Raw genomic sequence first — 25244 nt, forward strand, 5'->3', positions numbered from 1 at the left:
CCAACCAGGTGCTTCTACGAAGCCCACAAACAGGACAACTGCAGCAGCATTATTGGTCAACTGAACCTTTAGTTGATTTAACCACGGTGGTCAACTGTAATTGCCAACTGCATATTTTAAGTAGGTGGAATTAGGAGTTCTTGTGTTTACGTGAAGGTTGTCTTGCAGAGTAATGGAAAGAGAAGATGGGTTTTCCTTTTAATAAGGAGTGATCATTTTTGTTCATTGAAGCACAAGTTCTCACACTGTCTTCAGAGCTTCGAAAGGGTTGATTGAGGTCTAGTAATGAGCATATTTAAATACAATTGATTAATCGACACATCAATGATAAGGCAAGTGATTAAGCAACTAAAAATAGTTTCAGCAGTGAATGCGCTCCTTATTTCTGTCATCACATTTTCATGTTCATAAAGGGCTAAAGGCAACAGGAAATGGAATTTAAAGACTGCCCCAACAAAACATGAATGGCATTAATATGCCTTGAGTGACCTGGGAACACGGATGACAGCAGGAAAAAAAGAAAAATGAGATTTTTTTCCCCATAGAATGCATTCTGCCTAATCAGATCACATCATATGCTCTCACGGCAGAAGACACCACAAAAAGGAAAACTAAAAAGGCTATGAGAAATGATAGGAAAGAGGTCTGGAAATTTCTTGTTCAAAGCACTGAGCTGGAATGGTTGTAATACACAGGTGGTGGTAATGGGTGTCAGGGTGTGGTTTCTAGATAGTCTGAAATTTCAGCCTCCTGTTTTGCCAACTGGCACGGGCCAACTTTTGATGTATCCCAGTTCCCTTAAATGCTGCCGACAGACGCTCAAAGTCGACGTGCAACCTGCGCTCCGCATAATCTAATAACGGAGCTTGGGCTCTGTCAAATTATAACGAAGTTTAGGACTTCCTCACCACCAATAACAAACTGTCATATAGAATTTTCACTTGACTTATCCAGGTGGCCTAATTGGGAGGGGGAGAAAAAGGGGGAAATCTTGATTTAGCTACATGAAAAAATATAAGGTCCATTTTCTATTTAGGAAAAATAGAGTCGAAAATAAACAACCATAAAAACGTCCCAAGATTCCACATCAAAATGTCATGAATGGGAAACACACAAAGCTGAGTTCTACGGAGTCAGATTACTGCTCTATCAAGGTCAGTATTGTGCACTCTCAGAGGCAGAGGCTGACCAGGGATTCAGGCAGCAGCCTTTCACATCACCTACTATTTGATACTTTTACCTGGAGATGGCAGGGATTGAACCTGGGAAGTTCTGCATGCATAGCATCCCCTTTATGTGTTGAGGTGAGGGCCAGAGAGATCACAGAGAGAACACTACCAATCCTCCTCTTCAGTGTCTCTAAAAGATCTTATCAAATCTGAAGGCTTTCAGAGCTACCCGCATGCTGAAGACAACCAACCCCTACTCTCTACCCCATCTTTCTCCCTCCATCCTATCCTGCATCACTAATTCCCTATCTGATACTTCCAACTGGATATTTCATCAGTGTCTTAATGTCAATATGCCCAAGACTAATCATGAGGAAGAGTTAGTTTTTATATGCCGAGTTTCTCTACCATTTAAGGAAGAATCAAACCAGCTTACAATCACCTTCCCTTCCCCTCCCCACAACAGACACCCTGAGAAGTAGATGGGGCTGAGAAAGTGTGACTAGGTCACCCAGCTGGCTTCATGTGGAGGAGCGGGGAAACCAACCCGGTTCACCAGATTAGCTTCCGCCGCTCATGTGGAGGAGTGAGGAATCAAACCCGGTTCTCCAGATTAGAGTCCACCGCTCCAAACCACAGCTCTTAACCACTACACCACACTGGCTCTCCTCCTCCTCCTCTTGAGTACCTCCTCCTCATGCAATAATACATACAGTTATTTCCATGGTCAGTACACTTGTTCATTATCTTGTTTCCCCATATTGCAGATCGGGTGGAGGCTGAAGCTGAAAGAGAGGGGCTTCCCTTAATAAATTTAGTGAGTTCACAGCAGGGGTGAGATATGGACCTCCCAGATCTCTTAGCCACAACCCTACACCAACTGTTATGTGAATAAGAAAGGGTTCCACTGAACAGTACAGCATCCTTTTCCTAAATAACCCTCTTGACCTTCCTGGGAGTAGCAAAAGAGGCTTCCTTGATCATGGAGCAAAGTTTCCAAGCAGGCCCTTCACCAGGAAAAAACAGTTTTGATTTTCTCAGGAGTCTGCGCCCATTTATGTGCATTAAACACTCCTCGATTCCTCTTTGGCCCCACCCACCAAAAGACCAATGCAGAAACAACGTTGTGTGGCAAAAGCAGAACATTCTGAGCGGTGTGTGAACTCCACCTACAACGTTTCTCTTTCAGTGCCCTACTTTCAAATTAAAGCTCTGTAACTGGGCACAACTTGGCACTTGAACATGATCTCAGTTGGCACCCGCTATGAATTCAGCTGAGCCTTTAGGGTGCGGTTTCAATGGCAAAATATAGCTGTCAATGCTCGGAGCGAGGAGGAAGACAGGCTAGCAGAGTGACTTGAACTGAGAGAAACTAAACATTTCATTTCGTGTGATCCACACATACTGGATACTACATTATTGTAATCTTTCATCTCTCAGATTTTCCCAGACAGGAAGGGCATTTATGCAGGGGAAGTTTGTGTTTGGTTTGTTGCACAGTTTTCTGTTCCAAATTCTCAAACATCATATGCATGAGGGCTTCCTCCCCACCCCAGAAATTCCAGGAGTACCTTGTGATTAGTTATGCATCCCCAGTGAATCACAGAGCTTCTGAGCCCCTCCCCCTGAAAACACAGCCTTGTTGCAGTTTCCTTGGAGGGGGCGGGTCAGCTCTTAAAGGGGCTGCTCCCTGTCTGAGTGTGTGCATTTGCAAAGTTGGGTATTCCTCCTCACCTTGCTTCAACAGCTCCCTGCCAAGAGCTGCCTTCAGGCCTTTACAGCCTCTCTTCGATTGGTATCTTCCTGCAAATTTCATGAAGGTTTCACTCCCTCTTTTGTGCTTCACTTTGAAGGAAGAGGTTGGATGGGAGGGACAGACACATGGGAGGGAGAGCCAGAATGGGCATGGGGAGAGAAACCCGAAGTTAGGGCTATGAATGGAAACGGTGGAGATTTGCGTCACTCTTGCCTTGAAGCAGAGTTTAAATTCCTTATAAAACAGCATCCTAGAACTGCGGGGAAAGAATGAGGCAGGAGCGAAGTCACTTCTGAAGATGGTAAAATCATGAATAATGCAAAGGAAGCCTCGAAGCAGTCCCGCAGGGATTGCGAGCTAAATACCCTTGCATAAATGGCCAAACTGAAGGATTACAATAGCACATTAAGCTGGAGATGCCATATCCAATCCTTGGCATCCCTAGCTTTAAAAAAAAAGGATCAGGTGGTAGTTGATATGAAAGATTTCCATCTGAGACTCGGGAAAGCTGCTGCCAGTCTGAGTAGACAACACTGACCTGGATGGACCAATGGTCTGATCCAGTATCAGCTTCATATATTCATGTCTGGTCCACTTTTTTGAAGCAACGCATCAACTGGCAGGTGATAAATGTTTACCCCCATGCCTTGAAATGCTTTACCTGCTAACTCTTGCCAAAGAGGCCTCTGCTACACCACCCTCATACACCCTCACTCCTGTCTTGTTTCTTGGTCCTCCTTGACCTTTCCCTGCTGTCCCCCTCCCCCAGAATCCTCTCCCGGAACTGCCCTCCACCCATTTACTCAACCACGAACTCAACAAACCCCCTCAAAACAATGCTTTTCCTTCTCATTCCTCTTCAGGTGCCCCAATCCTGAAGGGAGGCGCCAAACCCTTCAAGGCTCGAGAGTACCTTTCAGTTTGAAATTAAGCATGGCTGATCCTGTCATTAACTTCTGTTTAAACTGACTATGTATCTGTACAACGTCTCCTTGAAATCTAAATAGCCATCTATCATTGACAAATTTCCAGTCTCGCAAGGGAGTCCAGTAAAGAATGGCCGAGTTTGTACTGTATTTTCCCTGATGATGGAGGTAAAGCTACACACGCTATACCCTATATAATAGCAATAACCAGTCTGATTTCTCTGAATGCCAAGCTACTGCGTCCAACTTTTAGATCCTTGCTTGACAAGTAACCATGAGTTCTTGGAAATGCCATCACGGTCAAAAATCCTACCTCTACCCTTTCACTGAAATGTAGAAATTCCGATATGTGGCACCAACTTTTTTTTTAATGCATCCAGATTGTTTTAACATAAAAGAATCTCTCCTTGTCGCTTTATGCTTCTCATTTTGACTTTGAAAATGGCTCAATCAAGCCCAAATGAAAATGAACAGATGTGTGAAATTATCTCACACAGACATGAGTTTTAACTGAGCTGATAGTACCCAAAGCTTACAAAGCTAACAGAGCAGATGTTCATGTTTAATTTGGACAAAGCATTTTTATTCATATGCGCTGTGCCTTTTTGGTTAAAAAACAACATTTCAAATAGAGTAAAATATCAGTGATTAATATACTCTTTTTGGATCCTGTGATCTGAAGCTGTTTGTATTTCACTTTAATGATAGCTTATGGGTAAGTTCCGAGTACAGGGATACAGATAAAAACAGGATTCAGATTAAATAGATTGGGGCCTGGCCGGGGGGGGGGGGGGGAGAGAGATGCTAGCAAAAAGTAATAGAATGTGGTTTCTGAATTTTCTCCACAAACGGACATTGATGAGTAAGGAGATTTTCCAAAACCAAAAATTGCTAGGAAGAAAACCAACGCTGGAACCTTGTTCTAGGAGAGGCCACATTTGGCAGAACAAAATCTGGAAGCAGGTTTGGCTTCAATGTATTTCAGAGTTCCCCCACACTGCAGCTATTGGCATTAATATAAGCTAGATGGTTGGAGGGTGCAATTCAAAGCGTACACAGTCAGCAATAAATTCCAATAAAATCAGAGACTCCAGGCTTTTCTGCAACACTGGGGCCCTTTTCACACAGCCCAAATAATGCACTTTCAATCCACTTTCACTGCACCTTAACGATCGTTTGCAAATGGATTTTGCCAGTTCACACAGTAAAATCCACCTTCAAAATGCATGGAAAGTGGATTGAAAGTGCATTATTTGGCCTGTGTGAAAAGGGCCCTGGGTGTTTCCGCACATGAGCCATTCCGCACGTTGCTTGGACTGCCGCTGCAAATGCAGGGGCGTTCCAGCTGCAGTGGAGTGTCCACACAGGAATTTTCCCCATGCTTTTCTGAACAGGAGAAGATTCCGCCCCTCTTTTCTCATCTTTCAGTGCACACCAATTGGATTTGAAAGTCTGAGTGGAACATTGAACTGGGTTGAAAACTGAGGCATTAACAACCAAAGGACAAAAAATGGGAGTTGGAGTTTGAATGGAAAAGGGATAAAAGATATCCCAACTAGGCAGGGAGTCTAGTAGGGTCTGTGGTCTTAGACAGACAGAGTTTGGATGCTGCCCCTTGATTAAAAAGAAGGAGTTGGTTTTTATATGCCGACTTTCTCTACCACTTAAGGGAGACTCAAACCGGCTTACAATCACCTTCCCCTCCCCACAACAGACACCCTGTGAGGTGGGTGGGGCTGAGAGAGTGTGACTGGCCCAAGGTCACCCAGCTGGCTTCGTGTGTAGGAGTGGGGAAACCAACCCGGTCCACCAGATTAGCCTCTGCCGCTCATGTGGAGGGGTGGGGGATCAAACCCGGTTCTCCAGATCAGAACCCACAGCTCCAAACCACCGTTCTTAACCATCACACCACGCTGGCTTAACAGTGAATTGTTAAAGCTGTCTACACATTGTCCTTATGTCTGAAATGCTGAAAGAATAAGCCTTGTTACCATTAAGCATAACACACCTCCCAGCTCTGGTAACCATGTCCCCTATCAGACTAGAATGGGAACACATTATCCGTCATGCTTACCAATTAAATAAATGTACGTGTTTTGTTATATGTGACTCCTGTGTTATCCTCAACACATATAGCCCAGTACAATCCCTTCAGGACCCGGAGAAAAGGGGTCCTGATGTGTAGCAGATGTGTTCTCTGGTACAAGATTAAGGAATCCTGTGTGTAGAAAAGAAGGCACACTAAATAAGAAAAATCCACTGCGCCTCACACACCTAAGCTGACAATGGAACTTGTATGGTAAAATAAAAGGAAGGTGTAGTAGGTGATGAGGCAGCTCACAACACTCCAGCCTGAGAGACTTGGATTTCGGCTATTTATGCAGGGACTTTTCCCCAAGGTCACCCCCACCGACTACTTTGGGGCTACCACACACACACACCAGAAATGTAATGATAAAATGGAACTGTACCAACTCAGGTGCAAGACTGTATTTTTGAATGCTCCTCCCACACATGGGGAAACATTTGGGGAGGGGTTGTGGCTCAGTGGTAGAGCCTCTGCTTGGCATGCAGAAGGTCCCAGGTTCAATCCCCAGCATCTCCAGTTAAAGGGACTAGGTGATGTGATGTGAAAGACCTCTGCCTGAGACCCTGGAGAGCCGCTGCCGGTCTGAGTAGACAATACTGACTTTGATGGACCAAGGGTCTGATTCAGTAGAAGGCAGCTTCATGTGTTCATGTGAAACCTCCCTGCTTACGAAGAACAGCATATGAAAAGGGCTAGACCAGAAGTTTTTGCCCTTATTCAACAAGAAGGGAGGACCTCTTTTGTGAACTCAAGAGAGCACTTGGAAAGGCAATTCCCTTGCCGATATATGAAGTGGTATAGTCCTGTGAGGATTTTACCTTTGGGGGGGTAGTTGTTCGTGTTTTATTGAACACAAGCTCCTAATTAAAATAAGTCTGTTAATACTGCCTTTTTACAAGTTCTATATCAGAGAAACAGCTGACAGGACCACCACAAGCACTGCCCCCCCCCCCAAAAAAAGGTGAGAAGCTGTATGCAGAGTGGGTAGAGCGTTGGACTATGAAGAATCCGGGTTCAAATCCCTACTCAGTTGTGAGTTTCAATGAATAACCTTGGGCTAGTCACCCGCTCTCTCTGCCTTAGTGTGCGGTGTTGAAGATTAAATGTAGGAGGGCAGAACCTGACTTCCTCGGCAGAAATAAAACAAGGGAGAGGGCATTTGACTGGTTATGCCAGCCCTGATACCTGTCCAATAATTCTGTTCTGAGAACCAGAGCAAAGCCACTACTGATGCGAAAGAAAAATCAATACTTGGGCAACTGTGGATGTGAAGGTGACCAACAGGGCCACAGTGCAAGAAGACACACAGGGATTACAAAAATTACTCCCTGTCTGAGAAGTCTCCAACGTAATGTATTTATAAACTTGCTGATTTTCGTGCCTTATGGCCGAGCAAGGAAGTTGCCAAAAGCCAACGTCTCCAACTTCCTAATTCTAAAAAGATGTACTTAACAGTTCAATGAAGCTCAGAGGTCTAGAGCCAGAGATTTGCTATCTGTTATATAACCCACTTATTTGAAGCTGATGGTGTGGCCAACTTTCCAAATAAAATGCACGCAACACACTTGGGTTCTCAAGATGCCTTAAGATCTTAGCCAGTAAAGAGCCTTCTCGTACATAATGGGGTTTCTGTACTTCTCCACCAAGAACGGCTGGATTCTATTGTTGTTGTTGTTGTTGTTGTTGTTGTTTTGCTGTCAACTCACAGCTGACTTATGGTGACCCCATAGGGCATGGTTGTCAAACATAAGGCCAGGGGGCCACATCTGGCCCCTTGAGGGCTCTTATCTGGCCCATGAGCCAGCTACCCCTGCCCCCCCTTCCCAATCTGGGCTCACCAGCTGGGGCAGCCCCCTCCCGCATTCCCAAGGTGTCAATTATCGAAGGGGCTGTGGCTCAATCTTAGAGCATCTGCTTGGAATGCAGAAGGTCCCAGATTCAACCCCCGGCATCTCCAGTAAGGACCAGGTAGTAGGTGATGTGAAAGATTTCCGCCTGAGACCCTGGAGAGCCACAGCCAGTCTGAGTAGACAATACTGACTTTGATGTACCAAGGGTCTGATTCAGTATAAGGCAGCTTCATGTGTTCACAAAGATTGTTAAATGAAAGAAAATACTGTAAGAGTGTTATTGTTTTAAGCAAGTTTGCATTTTAAGTAAAAAAATTAAATAAAAATAATATCATTAATTGGCTTTGCCTATGTCTTCTATAAAGTTTGTATCTCTGGTACCTGGCATTAAATTTTATGGTACACATGGCCCAGTCTGGCTGTGTGACATTTATGTCATATCCAGCCCTCGTAACAAACGAGTTCGACAACCCTGCCATAGGGTTTTCAAGCCAAGAGAATGTTATTTATTTATATCTTCGACTTTTGACTTGCCCTCCCTGGCAAAACCACACACAATCATAATAAATCTAAAACCGACTTCCGGGTCAGGTGACCCCCCCGTTGCAAGCGCGAAAGTAGCGCTCCTGCCGTCCGCTGCTACGGGGCACATAATTAGCCCCGGGAAGAGCCTGCAAGCGGCACCCCTCGGGACAAGAGGGGATGCAGTCCTGGGTGCCGGTGGCGGAGCTGCCATGGGAGCGATAGCCGCCGAGAAATCGGCGGCGGTTGCTCTGGCAGATTCCACCAAATAGCCGGCGCCATCTTAAAGAAGACGGCAGGAGAGAGCGAGGTGGGACCTGACTTTTTCTTTTATGGATTATTAATAAAGTTTTTTTCTGATTTTTAAAAATCACTATTTGGGGTGTGTGGCAGTTTTCTTTCTTGAAGGACAGTTCTGAAACTATCTATAATTCAGTTACGCTTTTTTGTTCTTTTTTTGGCTTTTTGCCAGTTGAGTGACGCACTCACAAAAAAAAAAAAGTTTCTTTTAAAACTAAAGACCATTGAGCTAAGAGAAAAGAATTGGAGGATAATCAAGTGACATGGCATAGAAACTTTATAGTGGTCACAGTGATTGTTTTTTCCAAAGTGGTTTGTTCTGAATGAAATGAAATAAAAGAAACTTTCTGCCCCCCCCTTCCTTCCCTTGGATTATAATGGATTTGTAACTTCAGTCTCCAGTTTTTTTTTTGCCTCACCAATGGGTGAGAAAGAGAAACACACTAAGGACATTTTAAAAGACACAAAGTTGGTGGTACAGCCTCCTGTTAGACGGTCCTCTGTGACTCAAATAACTCAAACAACCAAACAGACAACTTCTCCAATTGCAACAACATCTATTGCTGCCAAGATGCCTTTAAAAACTAAACCTGAAGTGACTTTGACTTCTGTTTTTGAATTGCTAACTAAGACCCATCAGGATGTCACTGAAATGAAACAGGAGCTATCTCAGAATACAGCTACTATAGCTCAGAACTCAGCTGCAATAGCTGCCTTGCAGGATACAATCTCATCTTTGGCTGTCAGGCAAGACAGGGTAGAAACCAAGCTCAAAAAAAATTCACAGGATACTAAAGAAACTAAGAAGAAGGTGGATACCCTGGAGATGTCAATAACATCTGTAGCTGACAGACAGGAGATCCAAAATGATCAGATGGCAATGATGGAACTCAAGATAAAAGAATCTTCCCTACGTATTCGTGGATTGCGAGAGAAAATTGAGGAGCGGGATTTGCGCAAATATCTGACGGTTCTCTTGGCAGATTTTTTGCAAGAATCTGAGGAGGTGATTGCAGGGATGATTGTGACAGCCTACAGAATAAATTCAGCATATGCAACCAGGAATAAAGTACCGAGGGACTGCCTGATTCAACTATTTTCTAGAAGCCACAGAGACTTAATACTTAATACTCATTATAAAACACCACTGAAGGTTGGAGGTGAGTCTCTGAGGCTGATGAAAGAAATACCTGCAAGACTACTGAGGAAGAGGAAGGATTTCATGGAGATTGCCCAGCGCTTAAGACTCAGTGGAATTCAATACAGATGGGAATATCCGCAGGGTGTCTCTTTTATTTTTAAGGAGAAAAGGTTCAAGTACACAGAAGTGGATAAGGCAGACCAGTTTTTAAGAAGATATGATGCAGAACTGGTTAAACCTTTCAAGTCAGCTAAACAAGTTCCAACTAGAGAATCTACAGAAGAAGAAAAGGCATCTGAAGCTTCTGGTGGCGGAGATTTGCCAGTAGCTTCATCAGAGGACTCTCTAAATGATGAACCTGAAGACTGAAGATCGAACAGATGGGGGGTAGAGGGGGGTTGTGGTAGTAGGAGTCAAGTATGTATTTACTGTGAAAATATATGGAATCTAACTGATAATTTGATATGTTACAGGTTATATCTTGGAATGTTAATGGATTGAACTCTCCCAACAAAAGGAGGAAAATATTTCATCATTTACGAAAATCTAATGCTAATATTATTTGCTTACAGGAAACGCATATACTCCCAAAGGATGTTGTGAGGCTGGAACATGCTAGGTTGGGTACTTTATTTACAGCTTGTAATAGCACTAAAAAAACTAATGGTATAGCTATGTATATATCTGTTTTATTACAACCAAAAGTTATTTATCAAGATATAGAGGGAAGAGTTTTGTTGTTGGAGGTAACAATTGGTTTCCAAAAGATATTGCTTGTGGGAATATATGCACCTAATACAAATCAAAAGGTATTTTATGAGAACTTAGCATTATTATTAGCTGAATATGCTACTGAAAAAATGATATGGATGGGGGATTTTAATGGAGTTAAGGTACCTAAGCTAGATAGATCTGGGAAAAAGAAAAAAGTAAGTAATGAAGGAAAGTTACCAGGGATTTTTGATGTTCTTATAGATCAGTGGGATATGTTTGATGTCTGGAGGTTGACACATGGTAATAGGAAGCAATATACTTTTTTTTCACAGAGACATCTCACGTGTTCCAGGATAGATATGATATGGATGTCAGAGGGTCTGGTACAGAAGTTAGAAAAATGTGAGATTCTACCTAGGGTGCTCTCAGACCACAACGCGGTTTCAGTTAAAATTGAAATGGGAAATAGAGGTTACAAACCCTGGAGAATGAATGACTTTCTTTTAAAAAATAAAAAAATTGTAGATAAATTGAAAACTGAAATATCAAATTATTTCATAGAAAATATCGATAAAGGTACCAGTGAAGACATAGTTTGGGATGCCGGTAAAGCAGTAATTAGGGGATTTTTAATTCAACAAAACACAAGATACTATAGGGAAAGGGAGAATAAGAAAAAAGGTATATTAGATGAAATAAAGCAAGCGGAGAGATATTTAAGTAGATTGCAAGATAAAGAGGCTAAACAAGAACAACAAAATAAGATTAGAAACTGCCAACTTCAATATGAATTCTTACTTGCTGAGGAAATTGAACGAAAAGTTACGTATACCAAACAAAGATTCTTTGAACATGCTAACAAACCAGGTAAAATGTTAGCTTGGCAAATTAAACAGAAAGATAAAAAAATACCAATAACTCAAATAAGAAGGGAGGGCAAGATAACAAGAACTAAAGAGGAGATAGTAGATACATTTGTGAAATTTTATATAGATTTATATAAAAAAAAGTTAGTTTCAGAGGTAGAAATGGATGCATATCTTGCTAAATGGGATTGGCGGAAAATAACACAAGAAAATAAAGAACTTTTAGATTCTCCAATAACCAAGGATGAATTGGAGCAGGCTATAAAAAAAACCAAACTGAATAAATCTCCTGGACCAGATGGTTTTACAGCATATTATTATAAAACATTTAGAGAACAATTAATCCCCTATCTTTTGGAAGTTATGAATTTAGGGATGACAAAAGGTATTATTCCTCAAACATGGAAGCAAGCAAATATAGCTTTAATACCAAAGGTGAATTCTGATATATTGGAAGTTAAAAACTATAGACCGATTTCATTGTTGAACATTGACTATAAATTATTTGTAGCAATTTTAGCTACTAGACTAAAAGGAGTATTGAATCAATTAATACATGATGATCAAGCTGGATTTTTACCAGGGAGATTGATTAGTCAAAATGTTAGGGTGGTAATAGATCTTTTAGAATATGCGGAACAAGACACAACACCAATTGCTTTTATATTTTTGGATGCTGAAAAAGCTTTTGATAATGTTAATTGGCAGTTTATGATTAAGGTATTAGAATATATGGGTTTTGGTGATAGTTTTAAAACTGCCATAAAAAGTATATATACACATCAAACAGCTAATTTGATTATGAATGGATCTTTATCACCAAAGATTCAAATTCAAAGGGGAACGAGACAGGGTTGTCCTCTTTCCCCTTTACTTTTTATTTTAGTACTAGAGGTTTTATTGAATAATCTTAGAAAATCTAATGATGTAGTAGGGGTAAGAATAGGGAGAAATCATTATAAACTTAAAGCTTATGCGGATGATTTAGTATGTTTTTTGATTGACCCGAATGAACAGTTTGACAAATGGAACAAAATATTGGAGGTTTATGGAAAGCTTTCAGGTTTTAAAATTAACAAGGCAAAAACAAAAATTTTGGTTAAAAATATGACTCTCTCACAGCAACAAACATTGACCAAAAAGTCGGGACTCAATATTGAACATAAAGTTAAATATTTAGGAATATGGTTATCAAATAATAATCTTAATTTATTTCAGGATAATTATGTGAAACAATGGCAACAATTAAAAAAAGATTTGATAAGTTGGGAAAAGATTCCTTTATCACTCTGGGGAAGAATATCAGTAATTAAAATGATGTTATTGCCCAAGATGCTTTTTTTGTTTCAAAATTTACCAATAGTGGCAGGCGTACAGACATTTGAGGAATGGAAAAAAGATATTCTGAGATTTCTTTGGGGTAAAGAGAGACACAGGATTGCATATAATAACTTAATAGAATTAAGGGAGACGGGAGGACTGGGATTACCGGATTTAAAAATGTATTACCAAGCGGCATGTTTCACCTGGATTAAAGATTGGATTCTCTTGGAGAATCCAAAGTTATTAGAATTAGAAGGATATAAGCTACGATTTGGGTGGCATGCTTATTTATGGTATGAGAAGCAGAAAGTGAATAAGGAATTTTATTTTCATATTATTAGGAAAAATTTATTATATGTATGGAATAAATATAAAGATGCTTTAGAAAGTAAAACTCCCGGTTGGATAAATCCTATAGAAGCCTTTATGCGAAGAGGTGCACATTTAAATTTGGACTGTGATATTTATAGAGAATTGATAGACTATAGAGATGGGGTATGGATATTGAAAACACGTGAAGAACTCCAATTAAAAGACTGGTTTATGTATTATAAATTAAATGATGTTTTTATTAAAGATAATAGATTGGGATTTAATCATACCAAATCTAATTTTGAGATAGTATTATTGAAAGGTAATAAAGGATTGATTGGTAGGATTTATAAAGTACTTATAGAATTGAACTTAGAACAAGAAAGGATTAAACCAGTCATGTTGAAATGGATGAGAGATCTAGGATATAATATTGATTTGGAAATTTGGGAAAAGCTTTGGAAAAATGAATTTAGGTTTACTATTTCGAATGAAATAAGGGAAAATTTATATAAAATGTTTTATAGATGGTATATAACCCCAGTTCTATTGAGTAAAATGAAAAAAGATGATAAAGCGTTATGTTGGAAGTGTGGTACTGATATAGGAACGTTTATGCATAGTTGGTGGTTATGTAAAAAAATTAGAAGATTTTGGCAATTAGTTATGAATGAAACTAACAATCTTATTAAAGTAAAAATCAAGCGAGATCCCGCTTTTTGTTTATTGGGCATTCCAAATAGAGAATTGGATAAAGGTGATAGAGTCATATGCCAATATAGTTTTGCAGCAGCTAGAATTATAATTGCAAAAAAGTGGAAGCAAACGATTAAACCTTCAATTAGAGAATGGAGAGAAAAACTATGGTTATATATGCGGATGGCCAAAATTACAGCATCTTTACATGGTAAAGACATGGAGGAATTTAAAATTATGTGGTCAAAGGCCGCTGCATATTGGGATAAATCGGCAAAAACGGATTTTAAAAATTTAATTAACGAATTATAGTATAACGTGATTTTAATTAATGTATAATAATGTGATTTTCTTTTATTAGTCACTACACCCCATCGGAAGTCCATTGGTGATGGGCACTGTGGTGGGTGGTGGATTTTTGAAGTAGGGCGTAATATATATTTCTATATGTATAACAACGTATGTGTAACAGAATTGTACGCTCTATCTATGTTTGTATTATTTTTTGTCTTTTTATTTTACTATTATTTTTTTTTTCTTTTTTTTCTTTTTTTTTTGGATTTATTATAAAAATCAATAAAAAAATTATAAAAAAAAAAAAAAAATCTAAAACCTTAACTCTTCAACCTAAATCACACAACCTAACATTGGACGTTCAGAGGTGGTTTGCCATCACCTGCCTCTGAGTCACAACCCTCGTGTGATGGAGTCCTCCTAGGTGGCTTGCACAGGTCCTTGGGAATTAACCTGTGAAGTTAGCATATGTGCTGGTATGGAAGAATGGGGAGGGGCTGTGGCTCAGTGATAGAGCATCTGCTTGGCATGCAGAGGGTCCCAGATTCAATCCCCGGCATCTCCAGTTAAAGGGACTCGTCAAGTAGGTGATGTGAAAGACCTCTGCCTGAGACCCTGGAGAGCCGCTGCTGGTCTGAGTAGACAATACTGACTTTGATGGACCAAGGGTCTGATTCACTATAAGGCAGCTTCATGTGTTCAATGGCACCTTCCTTTATCTACGAGATATCAGTCTCCCATAATAATTTTGTTGAAATTTCCCCAACAGGAACCTAATGCTCGAAAATGAGGTGTGAAACAATGATGTTCAGCTGGGAGTGATGCTATTATCCTTATTCAATGGTCACACTTGACTCACTGAAGCCCTGCCTTTGATCTCATGTCCACTCATGTTTCTGTGTACTTAACAACGTCGAAGAATCGCCTTGAAAAGCTGGGACATGCAGAAAACCAGCTGACTCCTCTCCTGGGCTGAAGTGGTATTTTTCTGGGTATCCTTGCTTTTAGCAACTTTCCTTACAGCAAAATAATCATCTGGCGAAACCTTTAAATTTCACTTCAGTGCAACATATCCAAGTGATGTGATCACAACAGCTCTCAAACATGTTCAGTACTGTCAGCGAGTGCTACACTGATCCCAGAAAATAAGGACAGGAACACATGGGCATCGCCCTGTTTTGAAATCAAAAGAATTGGTGGGTGGGGCTGCTTCACTCCTCCCCACACCCACCAAGTATAGCCCCCTCCATCCCTGAGGGGTTTTTACACCCAACTGGGCTCCATTCTGGCTCCAGAGCCCACCTAGGGGAAGGTGTCTGTTGTGGGGAGGGGAAGGGAAGGAGATTGTGAGCCAGTTTGAGTCTTCCTTAAGTGGTAGAGAAAGTTGGCATATAAAAACCAACTCTTTTTCTCCTCCTCCTCCTCCTCCTTCTATTCCTCCTCCTCTCTATCCACTTCATGCATAACTTTACAAACTCCTATCATGTCCCCCCTTTAGTTGTCTTTCGTTTCTAAAACTGCAAAACCTCAGACTCTTTTGCCTGTCCTCACAGGAAATGTGCTCCAACCTCTTAATCATCGTCGCCTTCTCAGCACTATATAGAACTCTGTCGCTAAACTCATTTCACCTCTCTCAGGCCATGTGATCCCATTCTTGTCCTATGTTTGGCACACCAAGTCAACGAACCAGCTAACTTGAAAGTGCAATGAAGATCAGTTTGATCCATGGTAAACTTCATTTCTCCGGAGTCCACAGAAAAACGTCGTTTCTCCAAACACCACCGGAGATGCACTGAAAGTTCAGAATCAGAAGCTAGGGATAGTTCAGAATCTGAATCCAGTTAGGGAAAGGAACTTGAGATAGTAACGTTTTCCAGGACTGAAGCGGCATGATATGGGTTTCATGTAGCTAATTTTGTCAACAGAGAATCTGATACTTAGTATGTGATGATGAAATCATGCTGCGGAGTTAAGTGATAACATACACTTTAAACTCAGTATGGTGGATCATAGAATCATAGAGTTGGAAGGGACCACCAGGGTCATCTAGTCCAACCCCCTACCCAATGCAGGAAACTAACAACTACCTCCCCGCCACATCCCCAGTGACCCCAACCTTCCCCCCACCATGCAGGATCCCACAATCAAAGCAGGCTAGTCTGATCTTGTCATATCTCAGACACTATGGTTGTAGTGTCTGACTGCCAAAAAACAAATCAGTGGGTTATAGATCAACTCAAGCCTGAACTGACCCTAGAAGCTAAAATGACTAAACTGAGGCTATCGTATTTTGGTCACGTCATGAGATGACAAGAGTCACTGGAAAAGACAGTCATGCTAGGAAAAGTTGAGGACAGCAGGAAAAGAGGAAGACCCAACAAGAGATGGATTGACTCAATAAAGGAAGGCACAGCCCTCAATTTGCAAGATCTGAGCAAGGCTGTCAAAGATAGGACATTTTGGAGGACATTGATTCATAGGGTCACCATGAGTCGGAAGCGACTTGACAGCACTTAACACACACACGGTTGTTTAGGCATGGGTACTTTCACTCACGTTCAGCCCTGGTCTGTCTCGGTTGCTCCTTGGAGTTATGCATGCGTTTTCCCTCCATTAGAGATGACCTCGCTGCCAGCCTTCACAAATCTCGGGATTTCCTGTTCCTCTATTAACCCGATTCTTCCACCTCCACTGAGTTCAGCCCGGGTGAAATCCCTGTGCATAAGGCAAAGTGCGGGGCACGCAAGCTTGGTTTCTCTCACAGCCAATTACAAAGCAGCATGTAAAGAGTCAGGGAATCAAATACTTCCTGCTTCCTGGGAGTTCTTTCTGGGCAAAAGAAAGGCTTTTTAAAACCGAGGGATGATCCCCCGCCAAATTCCTTTTAGGGTGCCATGTTTTGTTTTTGTCTTTTAAAATGCATTTTGGCTAGGCACTTGGATTTTGCCAAACAAACAGCAGCATGTGCAGTAACTGCAAATATGGTTGCAGTTACCAAGCTCTTGGTCTCTTCATGCATTACTGAGTATACAGGCTGGGTTTAGGATCCACACCCGGTGTCCTGCCTAACAGTCACACGAAAACTTGCAGATTATCTTCAGTTTCCATGCATGTGATGCCCAATTCAGAACACGACTGCAGTGTGCATGGAGAACAGACTTTAGCTTCTAAAGAACCGGGTTTGATTCCCCCACTCCTCCACATGAACAGTGGACACTAATCTGGTGAACTAGATTTGTTTCCCCACACCTACACATGAAACCAGCTGGGTGACCTTGGGCTAGTCACAGCTCTCTCAGCCCACCTACCTCACATGGTGTCTGTTGGGGGGAGGGAAAGGGAAGGTGATTGTAAGCTGGTTTGATTCTTCCTTGAGTAGTAGAGAAAGTCAGAATATAAAAACCAACTCTTCTACTTCTCCAAGCATACACCGCTTTCCTAACCCTGAAATGATCTTGGAAAGGTGTTATTTGGCCTTTGGGGGGAAACCGAAAAGTATACACTTGGTTTTCTCCAATTCTTGCAGGTCAAGAAAACAGTGCAGAGGGGAAGGCAGAAACCACAGTTGCAATCTGAATCGGGTACCATGTGCAACTGAGCAGAGCCAACAAGTCATGTGTGACTGTAACATAGGACACAGGGTGGGGACCCAAGCCGTTGATCTCTAAATGTGTGAACAGACGGGTCTCCAATTGACACAACAGATGGCAAGAACCTTACCTACTTTTCATCTATATAGGGCTTTAAAGATCAATACTAGCACACTGAATTTTGCCTGGAACTAAATTGGGAGCCAAGTTAGGTGGAACAAGACTGGAGTGATATGGTCCCTACAACTCACTTCAATCAGCATTCTATACCAGCTGTAGCCTCTGGATACCCTTCAACAGACAGCTGTGTCCCCCCCCCCCTGTTTTTACATATATGCAATATTGACACTGGCAAGAGTGTTCTCACGCATGCACTGCTGACATCCACCAAATTCCAGACGTCCGCCGTGACCCATACACACAAAGAGCTGCAGAAGTCACTGTTTGTTTGTTTACATGAAACAAATATTTTCTCTTTTTATATGTGCGTGTGCATATGTGGGCACGCACGTGTTTTAAATATCCTTTTACAGCGTTAATAAAATATGCAGGCTGTCAAGAGTTACAACGCCGCAAGTAACTCTGGAAAACATTGCGAGGCAAGCCAAAAGAGAAACCAAATCAAAGGGATGGAAACTTTCCCATTTCTGATTACCTCGACACTGCATTGAAGCTTAGCTAATATGGAGCAATTATTGGGGGGGGGGGGTTTTTTGCAAAGCCCAGCAAGAAACTTCTTACCCAGCTTCCTTCCTTTGCGATCGGCATCAACTTCAGGTGCTTTTGGGATCAAGTCGGCCCACTCTTCCTCATTATGAGCTGCGATCTTTTATTAGCTATAGTGGACGGATGCTGGCTCCTCCAAGCAATCTCCCTGCCATCGCAAATACAAACCAATCCCAAACACATCTACATTTTTCATGTTGGTCTGCAGTAGAAGAGCTAGATCTGAGTCCAGTGGTACCTTAGAGATCAACTAGATTTGCAGGGCATCACCTTTCTACAGTCATAGTTAAAAGACCAACAAGTTTTTTGGGGTATAAGCTTTTGCGAGTCAATGCTTAAAGACCAACAAGATTTTTGGAGTATAAGCTTTAGGGAGTCATAGCTTAGAGAACAACAAAATTTTTGGGGTATCAGCTCTCGAGAATCATAGTTAAGAGATCATCAAGTTTTTCGGGGTATAAACCTTTGAGAATCATAGCTAAAAGACCAACAAGATTTTTGGGGTATACGCTTTCAAGACTTATAGCTCAGGGACCAACACAATTTTCAGGGTATAAGCGTTTGAGAGTCGTAGCTTAGAGAACAACAAAATATTCGGGGTATAAGCTCTCGAGAATCATAGTTAAGAGATCATCAAGTTTTTCGGGGTATACGCTTTCAAGACTCATAGCTTAGAGAATCATAGCTAAAAGACCAACAAGATTTTTGGGGTATACGCTTTCAAGACTCATAGCTTAGAGACCTTGAGAGTCGTAGCTTAGAGAACAACAAAATATTCGGGGTATAAGCTTTCGAGAATCCTAGCTAAGAGAACAACAAAATATTCAGGGTATAAGCTTTCGAGAATCCTAGCTAAGAGACCAACAAGATTTTCAGGGTATAAGCTTTTGAGAGTCAAAGCTTAAAGACCAACAAGATTTTGGGGGTATAAGCTTTTGAGAATCCTAGCTAAGAGACTAACAAGTTTTTTGGGGAGTAAGCTTCCAAAACTCATAGCTTAGAGACCAACAAAATATTCGGGGTATAAGCTTTTAAGACTCATAGCTTAGAGACCAACAAGATTTTCGGGATATAAGTTTCGAGAGTCAAAGTATCTGGGATCTGACGAAGGGAGCTTTGACTCTTGAAAATTCATACCCCCAACATTTTGTAGGTCCCTAAGAAGCTACTGGACTCAAATATAGCACATCTACTTGTGTGCGTGGAGCCTGTGTGTTGCAGCAAAATATCTATGAATGGAGTTACCACTGCCTTCAAAAATACCCCAAAGAGCTACCAAGAAAGGAATAATTTCCCCTCTCTAACAAAACCGGCTGAGGCACACATCGGACAACACCTTATGCCACAATACACTGGCTACTCCTTAAACTGACACCAATTTTTTGTTGTTGTTTTAATGAGAATACCATGGTAAAATTTGTCCTTAATGAAACAGGAAGGGCAGGGGCTTAAACATGAGCCAGGGCTCAAGAAAGCGTAGCCCAAGAAATTGCTTTCAGTCCCAGAATTCACCCCACCGAAAGAGAATGGCTTTGGTGTGTGTGTCTCTTTCTTGTCACTGTGTATACAGTATTTAGCTAATGCCAACATCCAAAATCAGGGGTAAAGGTTGACAGAGAAACAGCCCATATGCATAGGGATGGAGACTGGACACCTTTACACAACTCACAGAGAGGAGTTTGGGAGACTCAATCCACGAGGCAGTAGGACACATGAAACCCAGTACAACATGCTACTTGGTTTGAAGCAGGGGCCCCACATTTCTAACTATGCCCCATCACAGAGGGGGCATCCTTTCAAACACACTTGCGTTAAAAGGGCAAGAACGATGTTGCCAGGATTTCATGGGGAGGGTGGAAGGCAAAGCAGAAAAAGAGATGACAGGCGTCCCCGAGATGCCCTTTTATCCCAGACTGATTAAGCTATCTTCTTAGCTTTGCACTGCATGCCCATGATCACCGAAGGCAGCGGTTCCCAAACTGTGCTCCACGGAGCACTTGGTGCTCCGTGAAACATCTCCTAGTGCTTCGTGAAGAGATTGGAAAGAAAAATAAATAAAATAAACGTGACAAGATCTCAATATTGTGCATTTTTGAGGCCATGAACTGTATGTAGGTAAGCATCGAGTGGAAATTATCATGCCCAAATGCTTAAACTACCTTCCATCATCAACACTACTGTCATTCGGTTTAGTATATAGGTGCTAGGTGAAAATTAGTGCTCCGTGACGAGTTTCTCTCCTGAAAAGGGCTCCATGACTCAAAAAGTTTGCGAACTGCTGACCTAAGGCATACAAGTTGCCCATTCGCACTCTTTAACCATTCCAGTATGCATGGGGGGAAACTGAAGAAGAAAGCCATAGCATTCTGGAGCAAGTACAATCATGCAAACTTGCGCATGGTGCGCCGCCGCTGTTATCGCTAGACTCCCACATCGGAATTCAACCTCTCCCAAATCTGACAGCATATATAAAAGGCCTGCATCGTATCACGTGCACAACCAAATATTCCAGATTAATCTGGAACGAACCACCTTCTAAATGCCCAATGATCACAATCAGTAAAATGGATATGCAATTTTTTTTAAGAAGAAGCGTTGGTTTTTATATGCTGACTTTCTCTACCACTTAAGGGAGACTCAAACTGGCTTACAATCACCTTCCCTTCCCCTCAACAGACACCCTGTGAAGTAGGTGAGGCTGAGAGAGCTGTAAAAGAGCTGTGACTAGCCCACAGTCACCCAGCTGGCTTTGTGTGTGTGTGTGTGTTAAGTGCCGTCAAGTCGCTTCCGACTCATGGCGACCCTATGAATGAAAGTCCTCCAAAATGTCCTATCTTTGACAGCCTTGCTCAGATCTTGCAAATTGAGGGCTGTGGCTTCCTTTGTGGACTCAACCCATCTCTTGTTGGGTCTTCCTCTTTTCCTGCTGCCCTCAACTTTGCTTAGCACGATTGTCTTTTCCAGTGATTCTTGTCTTCTCACAATGTGACCAAAGCCTCAGTTTAGTCATTTTAGCTTCTAGGGTCAGTTCAGGCTTGATTTGATCTAGAGCCCCCTGATTTGGGTTTTTTTGGCTGTCCAGGATATCCGTAACAATCTCATCCAACACCACATTTCAGAAGAATCTACTTCGTGTGGAGGAGTGGGGAAACCAACCCGGTTCAGCCTCCGCCGCTCATGTGGAGGAGTGGGGAATCAAACCCGGTTCTCCAGATCAGAGTCCACTGCTCCAAACCACCACTCTCAACCACTTCCCCACGCTGGCTCTCCTTAAAGAGTTAAGGGTCCTCTCCAGGTTAAGCTCTCTCGAGTAGGCGCCGCTCCGCAATGGGAGCGCAATCCTACGCAAAGGGGCTTAGACCAGAATAACTCTGCGTAGGACTGCGCTGGAAACGGAGCAGCTCTTCCCAAACCTCTCCCAACCCAAATTTAACTCTGCCCAAACTGCGCTTTGCCCGCGCAAAGCTGCCTACGCGCAGCTGCGCCGAATAGGATCGCAACCTTCCCTGCATCCGATCTGCTCGAGGCAGCTTGGCTCAGCTGGACGCTTTCTCCTTCCCAGATCTCATGAGGCCATTTATGCACGGGAGGTTTTGCCTTGCATTTGCCGCTCTCTAGATGCACATTTTCCCCATCTGAATTCTCAAGAACTCTACACGGGGGCTTAAGCCCCCGTGTAGAGTTCTTGAGAATTCAGATGGGGAAAATGTGCATCTAGAGAGCGGCTAAATGCAAGGCAAAACCTCCCGTGCATAAATGGCCTGAGTCCCTAAGCAAAATTATCATCATCATCATCATCATCATCAATAATAATAATAATAATAATAATAATAATAATAATAATAATAATAATATTGTCGAAGGCTTTCACGGTCAGAGTTCATTGGTTCTTGTAGGTTCATTGGTTCTTGTAGGTTATCTGGGCTGTGTGACCGTGGTCTTAGACCAAGACCACGGCCACACAGCCCGGATAACCTACAAGAACCAATAATAATAATAACACTCCGTTGCCCAGATATTGCTGAACTCTTCCGGAGAAGCGTACGCGATTGGAAACCGAGCTCCGGCGACCAGCGATTGTCTTCCCACCTTCCCCGGGGGGGGGGGGGGACTCTTACCTACGAATAGCCCCACGAGCCACCAGGATCGCAGCATTGCAAAAAGAAAAAGAAAAAAAACCCGAATGATTAAAATGCAAAAAAATCCAAGCCCCACGCTGCCTCCTTTGCAAAAAATAAACACTGCCTTTGCAAAAATAAAAGAGTGGCGAGTCTCCTGCAAGGAGGAGAGGAAGCGAGACTTGGGCACCGGCGGCGCTCAGCTCGCTTCGCCTCTGCAGCCGGGGGCTCCGGTGCGGGCTTCTCCGTCGTCGCCGCCGCGCGCGCCTGCCTGCCTGCCTGCCTGCCGGCCGTTTGAATGGAGCTGGGCGGCCCGCAGGTGGGCGCGCCCGAAGGGGTGGAGCCGCTGAGCTCCACGCACTTTGCATTATGCATTTGTTTTCTTCGCCCCCACTCGGAGATCTGCTTCCCCCCCCGACTCCCCGCCACGTGCAGGCGCGTCCTCCCTTTTTTGGGAAAGTGGCCTTCCAGAGCCGCGTTCAAATCAGGGTTGCCACCCTCCAGGTGGTGTGGGAAATACTCACAGTACTGATAACAAGAAGCTGGAGGAAAAAACCAGTACAACTCACTCTATTCAAAAATTCATCAACGAAGTGGTATTTGGAGTTTGCTATTATTATTATTTGCTATTATGCCCGTGATAACTATCCTGATAAATAGTCAAAAAGGGCAAGAGTCCAGTAGCACCTGAAAGACTAACAAAAATATTCACATTCTAGCTGTATCTGGATTCACATTCTAGCTGTATCTGAAGAAGTGAGCTCACGAAAGAAGTGTGGCTCACGAAAGCTCATACCCTACCAGAAAATATTTTTGTTAGTCTTTAAGGTGCTACTGGACTCTTGCCCTTTTTGACTACTGCAGACAGACTAACACGGCTACCCACTGTGAATTATCCCGTAAATAATTATATTTGTATATATTGTGTGTGTAATTTTTTGTAATCCTGCACCTTATTGTGGTTGTCTTATTGTTAGCACTTTGTTAATGAATTTTTGAATAGAGTGAGTTGTACTGATTTTTTTTCTCCAATCTCTGGGTGGTGGCTGGAGATCTGCTATTGCAACTGATCTCCAGGCGATAGAGATCAATTCACCTGGAGAAAATGGCCGCTTTGGCAATCGGACTCTATGGCATTGAAGTCCCTCCCCTCCCCAAACCCCGCCCTCCTCAGGCTCCCTTCCCCCCTAAAAAAATCTCCAGATATTTCTCTGAGTCCAATTGCCAAAATGGCCATTTACTCCAGGGGAGCTGGCAACCCTAGTTCAAATGAGCAAAGAAAGTCTTATGTACAGATCGATACAGGGGTGGGTGTGGGGGAATTGTGATACTGATCAGTGCATCAAGTCAAGGAAGACGCTTTTGAGAATTGCCAACTTCGGGTTGGTAAATTCTTGGAGATTTAGGGCAGAGCCTGAAGAGGCTGTGCTTGGTGGAGAAGTAGGGTTGCCAACCTCCAGGTACTAACTGGAGGTCTCCTGCTATTATAACTGGTCTCCAGCCAGTAGTTCACCTGGAGAAAATGGCCACTTTGGCAATTGAACTCTATGGCATTGAAGTCCCGCCTCAAACCCGCCCTCCTCAGGCTCTGCCCCAAAAACCTCCCGCCAGTGTTGAACAGGGACCTGGCAACCCTAATGGAGAAGGGACCTCAGTAGGGTATATGTAATGTGGAGTCCACCCTCCAAAACAGCCATTTTCTCGAGGCGTACTGATCTCTGTAGTCCGGAGATCAGTTGTAATCCCAGGAGATCTTCAGGCCCCACTTGGGAGATTGGCAACCATAACACTTGTTTTAAAAACCCTGGTGTAAGATTTCTTGGGCAACGTCCACTTTGCTAGACACTGTGCCCCTCAAGTTCATATAGCTCTTGACCTTCACTAAAAGATTACATGGAAGAAGCCATTACTTTGTTACGGAATCCGTTTAAAATCTATTTTTGCTAGTGTTGCCAGGTTCCCCCGGTCACCGACAGAGGGTGTGGGGGGGGGTAGGGTTGCCAGCTCCAGGTTGGGAAACGTCTGGAGATTTGGGGGTGGAGCCTGAGGAGGACAGGGACCTCAGAGGGGCACAATGCCATAGAGTCTACCTTCCAAAGCATCCATTTTCTCCAGGGGAACTGATCTCTGTAGTCTAGAGATGAGTTGTAGTTCCATGTGTAGGGTTACCAGGTCCCTCTTTGCCACCAGCTGAAGATTTTTGGGGTGGAGCCTGAGGAGGGCGGGGTTTGGGGAGGGGAGGGACTTTGATGCCATAGAGTCCAGTTGCCAGAGCGCCCCTTTTCTCCAGGTGAACTGATCTCTATCGGCTGGAGATCAGTTGTAATAGTGGGAGATCGCCAGCTAATACCTGGAGGTTGGCAACCCTATCCAGGGGATCCCCCAGCCCCACCTGGAGGCTGGCATCCCTATCTACTACAGACCAATATGGCTATCCTCTGAAATGATCTAGATGTCACGGTAAGTCTTCAATGCAGCCACTGACCTGCACAAGATATTTTGATTCTTAAACCAGCAAATCCAACTCACCCCCCACCAGCCCAAGTAAAGATATAATGCATTCAATAATTGGCCTTCTGCCTCCTCTCACAGGTGACTCAAACCATGGTATCAGAGGCTGCATTCTCATTCCGCCTAACTGTAGAAATGGTCGTACGTAAGGTTTTCCTTTTAAAATGCATCGAGAAGCATTGTGCTTTCAAAATGTGGGCTGAAAGCTGATTTTGCATTGCTGGGGGGTGGGGGCGGCAAGGGGCTTTCCTTGTGGGAGGCTTTCCTTGTGGCTCCACTCCCTAGATAATCATGTGACCAGGTCTTACAAACAAGAGGGACTGAACATTGCCAAAAAATGC

General features: G+C 42.9%; 1 protein-coding gene across 1 annotated transcript in view; it reads right to left on the reverse strand.

Annotated features, from left to right (window-relative positions):
• APCDD1L (APC down-regulated 1 like) overlaps positions 1-22440 on the reverse strand; it is a 41429-nt gene extending 18989 nt beyond the window's left edge. Inside the window, exon 1 of the mRNA XM_056844422.1 lies at positions 22393-22440. Within this exon, the coding sequence (XP_056700400.1) occupies positions 22393-22429 (37 nt within the window). The 5' untranslated portion in view covers positions 22430-22440. The remainder of the gene's footprint in view (positions 1-22392) is intronic.
• Positions 22441-25244: the final 2804 nt, after the last annotated feature.

This window comes from Euleptes europaea, chromosome 2, assembly GCF_029931775.1.
Source record: "Euleptes europaea isolate rEulEur1 chromosome 2, rEulEur1.hap1, whole genome shotgun sequence".
Classification (NCBI taxonomy): domain Eukaryota; kingdom Metazoa; phylum Chordata; class Lepidosauria; order Squamata; family Sphaerodactylidae; genus Euleptes; species Euleptes europaea.